Here is a 12,777-nt window from a genome sequence, read left to right as displayed (position 1 = left end):
GATCTCCTAGAACTGGAGTTACAGATGGTTGTGAGCCACCATGTGGGTGCTGGGAATGGAGCCCAGGTCCTCTCCAGGAGCAACAGGTGCTCTTAACCGCTGAGCCATTTCTCCAGCCCCATCATTTCCTAAATTTTAATGGAGTAATCCTTCTTAGATCTCTAGCAATAACCTACAGTTTTATAAATCCACCCCGTTCCCCTCCTAGACACGCTTTTTAATCCTCCTACCGCTCAGTCCATCCACCAAGATACCACCTGCAAGCCTTGAGCATCATTGCACCCATAGCAACCAGACTAGAGCTTCTTCGGTCACCATGGTGCCGGCCCGGCTGGGCCGTGTGGTCGCTATGGTAACCGGAGGCGGGTCGCAGGGTCCAAGCAGTCTCGGGCGCATGCGCACAAGGCTGGTTCTCCGCGGCAAGCCCGAGCCCCTCACATTCCCCTCGACATGGCGCTGAGCCGGCGTCTGCGACTTCGGCTCTGCGCGCGGCTGCCCGACTTCTTTCTGCTGTTGCTCTTCAGGGGTGAGTGGACGCTTCTAGGCCACTGGGGAGTGGGGTGTGTGGCGATGGGAACGGAGCGGCCCGGGCCGCCGTGGAATAGCGGTCTCCGGGCGGGCGCGGTTCCCCGGGCTGTCGGGTCGGGTCTCGGGCTGACCCGCGTGGATGCGGCTGGTCCTGGACAGGGACACGGCCGTCTAGATTCTAGAAGGACCGTGGCAGCCGCTTCCCGGGCTCGAAAACTTACTGGAGAAAACACCCCATCAGCAGCGTGGTGCCCTAAGTCGTGGACGACGAGCGGTTGGGGAAGCTCCAGCCAGGGGCCTGTCCTCCCGGGAGCTGCTGGGGTCAACAAAGAAGCTGAACGAGGGGCCAAGGCCGGCCATCCTTGCGCGGAGATGGAACTGCACAGGGATGAGCACCGTTGTTGCAGCGTGGTGGAGGAGACCCTTACCACCACCCACCCCCCTCCAGTAGCATCCGGGCCATTTGGATCCCGACACGCTGCTAAACTTGAAAGTTTTGCGCTTTTTCATTCCACTGGAATTCCTGGGAGATAGTAGTTCCCTGGTCAGTTGAGCAGAAGCGCTGGAAGTTTACTTTCTATAAATACCACACGGCACTTTGAAGCCATTATCTCAGTCCTTAAAACAGTTCTGTGAAGTAGATTTGTGAACCCATTTTCAGAGGCTATTTAATAGCCTTAAAATTTTTTTTTTAAATTATTATTTCAAGACTGCCTGCCAAACAAAGTAGTGCCAAATTTAAGGTTGCATAATGCACTACTCCTTGCTCACAGGTAACCCAACCCGGACCACTCTTCAACCCTTGGATCATTTGTTTCTTGGGTTTGTTGCCGCCCATGGTGTTTTCCAAAAAATACAAATTAATACACCAAGGCACTGGCACCATCGGGAGTGGGGGGTGGACAGACTTAGGAAAACAAAGCGTTTTTGTGTTTGGTGCTTATTCTAGTGGGGTACTCAGAGTGGGAGTGGTAGTAAAAAGAGGGGGTCTGGTTCAGAAGTGCTGGAAACACGCCTCCATGATAAGGATGAGCATATACTGGGTGACCGTATACTTTGTCTGAAAGTTATTTCAAAGCCAAATGCAGTTGGGAGATACAGATGACCAGAGGCTAGCCAGGAGACAGGAGTGTCAGGAATGTCCAGCTCCCACTGTGTTGGTCACACTGACACTGTTCTATTCACAGACTAGAACAACTCCCTATTGTTGAAGAGATTTGTTCACATGAAAGTCTGCAGATTTTATTGGAGATACATTTGCAGTTGACTTCAGGGATGAATTTCTATTTGATTTGTTGGTAAAAGCAGAAAATGCTGAGGGCTTCATATATTCTTAGTCTCTGGTTTTGCCCTTCAGGGGGGTGCTGATTTGACGGGTTTCTTGCTATTAAGGGATGAGATTCACTTGCATTACATAAGAAGTACAATACAAATTTGTAATCTAGGACCCATGGCCAAGATGAAGTTGCTAGGGTGGCCATAGTCCACTTGGAAAGCTGTAGCATTCTTTTTAATGTGAGGAGTCTTCCATTCTATGGCTTTTAGCTTACATATACCTTAAAGCTGTACTCCTGGGTCTGGAGGGATGGCTCGGTGATTACAAAGGTGTGTTCTGGCAGAGGACCCAAGTTCTGTCCATCGCAACCAGTTTGGGTGGCTCAAACAGCGTGAGACTCTTCCCTCAGGGATCTGACATACTCTTCTGAACTCTGCAGGCACCTGCGCTCATACATGCACATATCTCTGTCACATGTGAGTAAAAAGAAAATACATCTTTAAAAACATGTCATCTTCACAGGCGGAACTACTTTTTTGTTTTGTTTTGTTTTTTAACTTTTAGGGTGATGCTTTTCAGATGCTATCACTAGGCACTATTTCCACTTAAAAAATGCTAGCTCCTGTCAGCTGTAGCTCATGCTTGTAATCGAAACACTCTGGAGGCTGAGGCAGGAGGATCACTGTGAGTTTTAAGCCATCTTGGGCTACACAGTAAGTTCCAAGTCACCCTGGGGTAGAGTGAGACCCTGCAACAACAACAAATTACTAGTTCCAAGCTGGATGTGGTCGCATGTTCTTGTAATCACAGTACTTAAGGGCCAGAGGCAGGAGGATCATTGCCAGTTCAAGTCCAGCCTTGGCTACAGGGCAAATTCAAGGCATGCCAGGGCTGCACAGTTTCTAACACTGTAGTAAACATTTCATGTAATTGCCCTTTGCTGGGCTCTGTTATGACAACTTAATGTGAATTAATTAATTTGATTTTGATAACTTAAGAGCACGTTATTGTTTTTCCTGTTTTGTGTGTGAAGAAACACTAGCACGCAGAGGTAAGGTGCTTGAGGTGGTACCTCAAGCATCTTAAACTTGGGACTCTCTAGTATGTGGTAACCCAGTCTTTGGTTACTTGTTTATTCTATTTGACAGTGGAAATCTTATTACGGATGAGTTTTGTGAGATTATCAAGTGTTCAAAGTCGTGCTGTTTGTATATATAATATTCCTTTGTGGAATTTATGACTGGTGTGATTCAGCTTTACAAATGTTGTGCCTCATCTCCTTTTTGAGTGATTATTTAGCAATTCAGTAACTTTCCAGAACTTTGTTGTTGTTACTTTTTTTGTTTTTCAAGCTGGGATTTCTCTGTCCTCCAGCTCACTCTGTAGACCAGGCTGGCCTTGAACGCACAGAGATTCACCTGCCTCTGCCTCTGAGAGCTGGAATTAAAGGCGTGTACCACCACCACCTGGCTAACTTTCCAGAACTTTTGATGTGACAGAGAGCAGCCTTCATTTAGAACAAGAGTAACAGTTTGTAGTCTTGAAGACAGTTTGTGAGGGGAAATGTAGAAATTTCTAACCAAGTATTCTAATTCTTTATTTATTTGGACTCCTGAAGCATGTTTGAGAATGGTGTACATTGATTGATTGATTGATTGATTGGGACTCAACTCAGGGTCTTGAACAAGCCCTTTGCTGCAGCTATAGCCCCAGCCCCTTTATGACATTTTGTCTCTTTTTTCCCCCACTCAGAGCTGAGGACCAAACCCAGGGCAAGCGCTCTACCACTGAACTTAATCCCCAACTCCCCCTTTATGACGTTTTAATTCCTTTTGATTACCTGATTGTTAGACTCATTGTCAGGGTTGTATGTGTGCTTTAAGAAAAACAAAGGACACCTAGTCCCCAAAACATGAATTACTTGGATCAGCTACTCATCTCCAAATGATTTGTTTATGGCCATGCTACAGGCTGGAGACTGGATGGGTAGCTGCTAGAGATCTTAGCCATCATATAACTGCAGTGTTAAACTCAGGTTCACAGCGGTCTCCTCGGCTCTGTGGAAGGTGAGGGATAGCTTTAAGTTAGTTTTCTGAAAGGAAGCAGATGCTCACGTTTGCTTCCTGATATGGTTATGTATTGCAATAGAAGACGCTATGGATATAGCACACCCAAGTAGCAGCTGTTAGAGATGTGATACTAACAAATTCCTTCTTCATAAATCCTTTGAATTCTTTCAGAGCACAAGTGGGATGAAAGAAAAGAAAATATGTGTGAGTGTGAGTGAAGTTAGAGTGTACAGTTGGCTGAGGACCTCCTAGTGATGGCAGATTCTCTTTTAAGGTGTGTTTCCAATCAGGTCTGGGAGTGTGATGACATCAGGGCTGAGTGCAAATTTTAAATCTTTGCACGTGCTCTCCAAATTCTAACACTGTATGCAAATATCTCCACTGGTGTATGAAGAGATCCGGAAACTAAGTTGGGTAAGCACATTCTTTTACACTCAGGTTGGCAAGGACACTATCCACTGTATGGGAGCGAAAGCATTAATTCACTGCCCCTTTGCTGCTTGCCATGGTGCACAGAAGTCGTCCTGAGAAGCAGCCCTGTTTCTGATGCCCTGGGAAGCAAGTGGTCTTTCATGTGGGGGTGTTCGGGGTTTCTTGCCTCTCAATAGTATATATTATGTGCTCTGTATTGAATTTCCCAGCAGTCACCGCGTACAGCAAGACTGCAGTGCTCTGCTGCTTTTCAAGCCATAGGGAGGATTCAGGCTGTGTAAACGTCTTCCCTTACGTCTTTTTCTTTTAAATGTTGATTTTTCAAATAAATGTTCTATTTTGTGTTGTCTTAGTTACTTTTCAATTGCTGTGACAAAACACCATGACCAAGGCAACTTATAAAAAGAAGCATTTAATTTGGGCCTCACAGTTCTGGAGGGTGAGAGTTCATGACCATCATGGTGGGGAGCTTGGCAGCAGGTGGGCATGGCGCTGGAGCAGTGACTTGGAACTTAATTTTAATCTAGAAGAAAGAAGGAGGGAAAAAGAAAGAGAAAAGAGAAGAGAAAGTAGAGAACTAATTAGGAATGACATGGGTTTTTGAAACCTCAAAGTCCACCCCAGTGACACCCTTCCTCCAACCAGGCACACTTCCTGATCCTTCCCAAGCAGTTTGAGCAACAGGGGACCAAGCATTCAAATATATGAGTCCTGGGGGCTATTCTTGTGCAAACCATCGTATGTATGTATGTATGTATGTATGTATGTATGTATGTATGTTTTGCCTGCATGTCTGTCTGTCCACCATGTGTGTGCAGTGCCCAAGGAGGCCAGAAGAGGGCATCAGATTCCCTGAGACCAGAATAATAGATGTATGTGAGCTGGCAGGTACTGGGAATTGAACCCAGGTCTTTTGGAAGAAAACAAGCGCTCCTAACTAATGAGCTATCTCTCTCCAGTCCCCGTAACTTTATTTTATTTGTATGAATGTGTGTCTGTTTGTATGTGCATGCCATGTATGCAGATGCCCAGAGAGGCCAGAAGAGGGTGTCAGATCCCCTAGAATTGGAATTAACTGGTGGTTGTGAGTCACTGTGTGAGTGCTGGGAATGTGTGGTTGTGAATCACTCTGTGGGTACTGGGGCTAGAACCTGGGTCCTCTGTAAGAGCAGCACGTGTTCTTAACCGCTGAGCTCTCTTTCCAGCCTCTTTCTGTCTTTTGTAGAGTATCCCAATACTTAGTTGGTTCACCTTGTTCTTACAATTACTGTTAAAATCTAATTCTACAATCACATTGTTTGTTGTGCCTGGTAACTCCAGCTCACAGTAATCTTTCCTGTCTCTGAAGAAGCATATATCTGAGTCTGTAGTTCATTTCATTCCAACAAACGTCTTACAATGTCTGTGTTGTGTCAGGTACTGTTGTCCTTGGTAGGGGCACACAATGAATAAGAAGCCCAGCCCTGGAAGAGCCAGCGTGTCTGGGTGACCATTCACACTGGGCTTTGGGTATTGGGTGTGAGTACCATGCATATTATCAATGATGTTTAAAAAAAAATGATGTTAAAAAAGAAACTGACCCAGAACAGAGATGGCTCTAGTAAGTCTCGCCTGTCTGTCTTTGTCCCTTGAAAGCCAGTTAACGTTTTTAGCCACTCTATGTGTCTAGGCATTTTTAGGATATCTTATTTTAGTTCAGTGGCTGCAGGAACGTCAGGAAAGCCTCAGTTTTTACTCTAGTAGTTGTCATGGGAGGAAATGGTATTTTCTGCCGTCTCCTCTGTGAAGCTGCAAAGTTAAGAAAAACGTAGAGAAATTCTTAGGATGCACTTTAAAGAACACGGGCTTCGACAACTACAATTCGTGATTACAGTTGTGTAAGACGCCAGGGAAAATGTACCGAACGTTGAGGGGTTGTGTTTCTGAGGAGCCGAGCTCAGGGCTGCTTGTTCACTGCTCTGTGCTTTTCCCTGATTCTTCTGCTTTTCTTTGAAGTCTTCTTTAATGAGGCTTTTTTTTTTTTTAATTAGAAAAAGTTATGTTTGTTTTGATTTCTCACAGCTACAGTTCTGGAATTTTAGATTTGACATTAATAAAGGGAAAACGGAATTTGTTTAAACACATGTAATCTGTGCCTTTTTCTGGTTTCTTCACCACAGCCAACTTGGATGAAGGAGGAATGTCCCTGAAGTTCAGTTGTTGGCATAGGTATTCTCTGGGACATATTTGAGAGCTGAATTGCCGTTGGTTTGGGTAGGCGAACAGCTGTGGCTACAGCAAATGGTTAAGGGGGACTGAAAGCTGCTCAGAGTACCTGCCCTGCCCCCCACTCATTAGGAACAAACAAGAGAACCCGGGTCTTGCTTAGCTTGCTGCTGCACTCGGAGCACCCGCTCTGTGCCAGCCGCTGAGCTCTGGAGGATGATTCTCATGGGTGATGGGAATGATGAGGGCAGGTTGACTTCATGGGAAGCAGAGAGTTGTCCGAGGTATGCCCTGTTATTTTCTGTCTGCCCACTGTGGACGTCCCTGTTTTTAGAATGAGGTGCAGCTGTCTTGAAGCAAATCCTCAGACAGCTGCTTCTCTTTCTTTGGCCAAGGTTTTCACTAAAGTATTTCTACTGGGGTATTATTATTATTATTTCCTTTTGAGGCAGAGCTTGTGTAGCTCAGGCTTGCCTGAAAGTGAGTGTGTTTGTGTGTGTGTGTGTGTGTGTGTGTGTGTGTGTGTGTGTGTGTACGCTCCCATAATGCCAGAGGTTGATGTCAAGTGACTTGCTTAATGGCGTTCTTTCTTGTTTTTTGGGACACAGTCTCTCACTGAACCTGGAACTTGTCAGATTCTGCTAGGCAGGGTGGACAGCAAGCCCCAGGGGCTTCCCGTCACTACGGCTCCAGCACTGGGGCTGCAGCTCATGCTGCCCTGCCTGGGCTTTTGTGTGGGTTCTGGGAAATCCACTCAGGTCCTCATGACTTTACTGACTGATTCTTCCACCTCAGCCTTTGGTATTCTGGGGTTATAGGAGTATGACACCACACTTGGCCTTCTTAGGGATAATTTTGACTTACATAGTGTAGATTTAGGTGAATGGAGATGTTGAAAGAGAGGAAAGTAGAGGAAATAGTGTATGCAGGGATGTGCTTGGGAGTATATGTAGTGTCTGCCGAGACTGTGAGTATTATGATAAATAACAGCAGCTGTTGAATGCTATGTGCCAGGCATTATATGGGTTGTACAGGATAATATCTCACAGTGAGTTCAGACTACTGTGTCACAATATCATAAACAGAGTGCCTTAAACCATAGACATTTGTGTCTCACTGTTGTGGGGTCGCAGATGTCTGAGATCAAGGTTGCTGGAAGGTCCAGTTCCTAGTGACCCCTTCTTCCCAGCTTGTAGATGACATGATAGAGGAGTGACAGCTTTGATGCCTCTTCTTATAGTGGCCACTGTCCTGTGATGGAGTCATGCCCTCATGACCTCATCTAAACCTAGTCCTTTTTCTTTTGAGGCAGGGTTTTTCTGTGTAACAGCTCTGACTGTCCTGGAACTTGCTTTGTAGATCAGGCTGGCCTCAGACTCACAGAAATCCAACTGCCTCTGCCTCCCGAGTGCTGGAATTTCAGGCATATATCACCACCGCTGGCTGCCTAGTTCCTTTTTAAAGCCTGTAACTAATACCATCTTATTAGAGGTTAAGGCTTCAACATGAACTTTAATGGGGCACAAACTTGAGCTCTCTCAACTGGTCTCAGCAGTCATTTTTATTTGCAGGTACTGAATTTGTAGATATGGAATCTGAGGCCCGGTCCCAGGTCGCAGTAAATAAAAGAGCCATAGCCTAAGTGAGGCATCTATAGTGTTCTCTCCAAGGCTCAGGAGCCAGTGTACAAGAGGAGGTAGAAAGGAAGAATGATAGAGCCCGAAGAAGGGTTGGAGTGATGTGTGACACGTAGCCACTGCACTCTTAAGCTCCCAATAGCTGAGACTACCTGCACAAGATTGGACTCGTCAGCATCCTGTCACAGAGGGGAAGAGTACCTGAGGCCACCTTCCTGAGGACTGATGGTTGCTGGGGAGTGGGACTTAGAAAGCCTTTCTGTGGACCTATAACAAAAGGAGCCAGTTGTCCATCGGAGACCATTAACAAGAGGCTGTAAAGCATTTAAACACCAGATTAAGGACATTTGGCTTTACAGTGTGGTGTAGGAATTCATTTGTCAGGTGAAAGCCGGAATCTGTAGGAACAAAAGAAGTCAAGAAGATTGGAGTGGAAAGAGCACCCACAACAGTGATTCTCAACATGTGGGTCGCGACCCCTTTGCATTGGAATGACCCTTTCACAGGGGTCGCCTAAGACCACTGGAAAACTCAGAGATTTACAGGTTAGTAACAGTAGCAACATTACAGTTATAAAGTAGCAATGAAATAATTTTATGATTGGGGGTTACTAGAACATGAGGAACTGTATTAAGGGTCGCAGCGTTAGGAAGGTCGAGAACCACTGACCTAGAGAGTATTATTAACAGTTTTGGTAACATTCTGTAGTATGAGTACCTGGTTCTAGACTAGGTTCTGTTTATATTCTAAACCCTCCCTCTTAGCTGTGGGGAGTGTGTTCCAAGACACCAGTGGATTCCTAAAACTGGATAGAACAGAACCCTATGTGTCCTGTGATGTTTCTGGTACATAGTATGTGAACTTGATGCTTTTTCCCTCATAATTAAGCACTTATTGTGTACTGTGGCTGAGATGTATGCAGTTTGAGGACAGTGAAATACGATGAATTTCTTTTTCCTTCACAATTTCATAGAAGATTCATTCTTACCATATTTTAGCAACTGCCAATGACTTCTTTTTCTTGCTTATCAAATCAAGAATTTTCAACTTTTCACTCAAGAGTAGCACTGTCTAGTTTCTCTGTCCATGTCTGAATTGCCAGTGTTGGCATTTTGGGCCATTAAGTAACAGAAGGGTTACGTGGATATGGTGTGATGTTGTGATAGTTGATCCAGTAGCCAGATGCTCCTGAAGTGAACAGTGAGCAGTCATATATATGGTGTGGGATGGAGGAGGATGGCTTCAGATTTCATCTCACCATTCTGAGTGGCACAGTTTCTAAGTTGGAACTGCTACTTTTGGGATTTTCTGACCCCAGCTAACTAAAACCACTGCCAAGGGCTTCTGTATTTGAAACTATACCTATTTTAACGCTGTCCTTGGAATATTTACTTACATTATTTTAGGTTGTCAGTCATTTTGTCTTGGGGTGGGGTAGAGGGAGAGAGAGGGAGAGTGTATGTGTATTCTCTGTGTCCTCTGCTTAAGAAGTCTAAAGTTGTATCTCTTGTCTCCTCTATATTGCTTATCTTTCTTTTTTTAAAAAAGATTTATTTATTTATTATGTATACAGTGTTCTTTCTGTTTACATGCCAGAAGAGGGCACCAGATCTTATTATACATGGTTGTGAGCCACCATGTGGTTGCTGGGAATTGAACTCAGGACCTCTGGATGAGCTGCCAGTGCTCTTAACCTCTGAGCCATCTCTCCATCCCCTGCTTAGCTTTCTTTTCCCTAGCTACATTAAAGGTCACCCCCCCTTTCCTTTATTTTGGGGGGCATTTTGAAGTGTTACTGTAGTGTGTCAGTAGGGGGAATTCCTTTTTAGTTTTCTACTTAAATTTTATAATTTGTTTATCTATGAATTTTTTTCCTATGGATTCTTAAGTATTTGTTTGAGTAATCTTTTATTTTCTTATTCTTTCCTATTGGGGCTCTGATTAAATGTATTTAGTTACTGTGTCCTCCGTGACTGTTCATTTTTCTCTGATATTTTTATATTGTTGCCTGTGTAAGCTATTCTGGGTTCTGCACCTAGCTACTTCTGCTTCCAGCCTTACCTCGTCTGTCACTGACCCGTGCCTGGAGGGCTTCCCCCTACTGATTATTTTGTTCACTTCTAAAATTTTGTTTTTTCTTGGGACTTTTTGCATAAGTTTTCAAGTTTTGAAAACCTTTAGGCTGGACACAGTGGTATGTGTCTATAATCAGTCCTGTCACCCAGGACACTCACACAGAAGGGACTTGAGTACGAGCCCAGTTTGGGCTAAGATTGAGATCCTGTCTCAATCAACAAACAAATTTTAACACTTATGCATAGCTATCTTATTTTCCATATCTGACATTCCAAATATATAAAGTCTTAGGCACATAAATCTACTATTTCTTGTTTCTTGTGACTTTTACATGTTGTGGTTTGTCTCTATGCTTAAAAGAAGCATGGTTAATCTCTGACAACCAGGCCTAACTCAAGGATGCTTTTTTTTTTTTTTTTTTTTTTTGAGAGCAGAGTTTCATCCAGTGGCAGCTGCCACCCTCTAGGGTGACTGTTGTCCTTTGCAGGATCCCTGGAATAGTTTAAAATGTCAGGTTCTGCTTCCCTTTGTTCCCTTCGGCTTAAGGACACAGTGAACCCTGAAGTGTTAAAATGAAAATGAGTATGTGCTCTCAGTGGCCCCCATCCTGCTTTCTAGTTTCACCCAAGCTGTTTCCGTTTGCCCTTTTACTGTCCCCCATTGCCTGTGAGTCCAGAGGTGCAGCCAACGCCCCGTCTGTGAAGAGCTCGCTGTTGGGGTCCACTGCATTTCTGCAAAGCTCTATTTTACTTGTTTCCTCTTTGGATTAACAGAAGAGCTACACACGTTTCTTTTAATGTTTGTTATGAAAGTAATGCTTTTGTCATTCAAATGTAATCTGCTCTATTTTATACCCTTCTAGGATGGTACGATGTCTCTGGGGAGAGGGTGCAGATAGCACCACTTCAAGGTTGGGGCTGTCAATTTAGTCATGTGCCTAGTAATCTCTGACCATCTGTCATCCAAGACACGGCAACATAGATGGGAGAGTTACAGTCACCCGAAGTGGCAGTCCCAGCAGTCACAGCTGTGGGTGAGGTGTCCAGAGGCCAGAGACAAAGGTGACCTGGAGCTTCCAGCTGAAATCTGAGATTCTTGCTCGTACGGGATGAATACTGGCTTAAAAGGACAGATGCCACCCACTGTACCCTGTTCATATGCACACACTTCCTGGGTGACAGAAGGAGCACTGCATTGTGGGTGTTGAACATTCTAGATTCTTTCCAGATGTTCATATGATTCATATTTGGATCTCAGGGAAATAATACTGGTTTTAATCCAAATAATTTGAAAGTAATTAAAATCACACCTCTTCTCTTACACTACTACCAAAATATGCATGGTTCTCTCCCTTTGTTATTAAATAATGACTTTTAATTTTGAATATTAGATCCAAAGAAGTGACTTGTTCTGCAGTGGTCTCCATCTGTTGCAAAAAGAAGTTTCCTTGATGAGAGTGAGAACTAAGATTTGTCAATAGGTGCCTCTGATGACTTTTTTTTTTTTTTCTTCAAGATAGAGTTAGTTTCTCTGTGTATCCTTGGCTGTCCTGGAACTCGCTTTGTAGACCACATGCATTCAGTCAGTGCCCATGGAAGCCAGAAGAGGGCATTGGATCCCCTGGGAATCGAACCTGGGTTCTGTGGAAGGGAACCCAGTGCTTTTAACCGCTGAGCCATCTCTCCAGCCCCTGATTTTTGCCTATATTAAAAAGCATAAACTGGCCAGGTGGTTGTGGCAGGACTTGCCTTTAATTCTAGCACTTGGGAGGCAGAGCCAGGTGGATCTCTGTGAGTTTGAGGCCAGCCTGGTCTACAGAGTGAGTTCCAGGACAGCCAAAGCTACACAGAGAAGAAACCCTGTCTCGAAAAACCAAAAAAAAAAAAAAAAAGACATGGTCTTGCTAGGCCAGCCAGGAACTCACAATTCTCCTGCCTCAGTCTCCTGAGAGCTGCACCATATGTCCATCTTCATCTATTTAGGGTATGTATTTATTGATCCAGCTCTCCATTCTTAGTGTAAACTCAGCAAGTTACAGAGTGGCAACTCCTTTATTTCAAAATATGCTGGAATTTCCACTAAAATGTCTTGCTGTCCAGTGTTTTTTGGTTCAGGCAGGAAAACGTCTCCTAGGAATGAGAGGTCTAATTTCTATAAATAATCAGGGAACCACTTTTTGAAACTAAGGATGTCCAAGAAATGTTTTTCTTCTTTACTCACAAATTTTAAAATTAGATTAATGTTTTGCAGAAAAATTCAGGACAACCAATTGTATTTTGAATGTATTTTTACAACATAAGAATTTTTAAATTTTTTTTTTTCATTTGCAACCTCCCAAATCATCTCTGCTTGACTGGGGAAAATGCCTGTGGCTGTTCTAACACCACCTGTGTAAAGAGAAGTACAGCAGGGAAAGGCAAAGTGGAAGAAAAAAGTCTTAATTATAGCTAAAGCATCTTTTGCAAAACTGGGCATATTGGTAGATGGAATCCAGGGCCTTGGAAGGACTTCCTCCAGGGTGAGGGTGAGAGCTCCACTTGGTCTCTAGACAACT

The 12,777-nt window shown here is 44.2% G+C and overlaps 1 protein-coding gene across 1 annotated transcript in view; it reads left to right on the top strand.

Annotated features, from left to right (window-relative positions):
- Positions 1-381: 381 nt before the first annotated feature.
- Jam3 (junctional adhesion molecule 3) overlaps positions 382-12,777 on the top strand; it is a 56,830-nt gene continuing 44,434 nt past the window's right edge. Inside the window, exon 1 of the mRNA XM_059267543.1 lies at positions 382-526. Coding sequence (XP_059123526.1) covers positions 451-526 — 76 coding nt within the window. The 5' untranslated portion in view covers positions 382-450. The remainder of the gene's footprint in view (positions 527-12,777) is intronic.

This window comes from Peromyscus eremicus, chromosome 7, assembly GCF_949786415.1.
Source record: "Peromyscus eremicus chromosome 7, PerEre_H2_v1, whole genome shotgun sequence".
Classification (NCBI taxonomy): domain Eukaryota; kingdom Metazoa; phylum Chordata; class Mammalia; order Rodentia; family Cricetidae; genus Peromyscus; species Peromyscus eremicus.
Note: the sequence above shows the minus strand (reverse complement) of the source record. Positions and strands in the feature narration are given on the sequence as shown.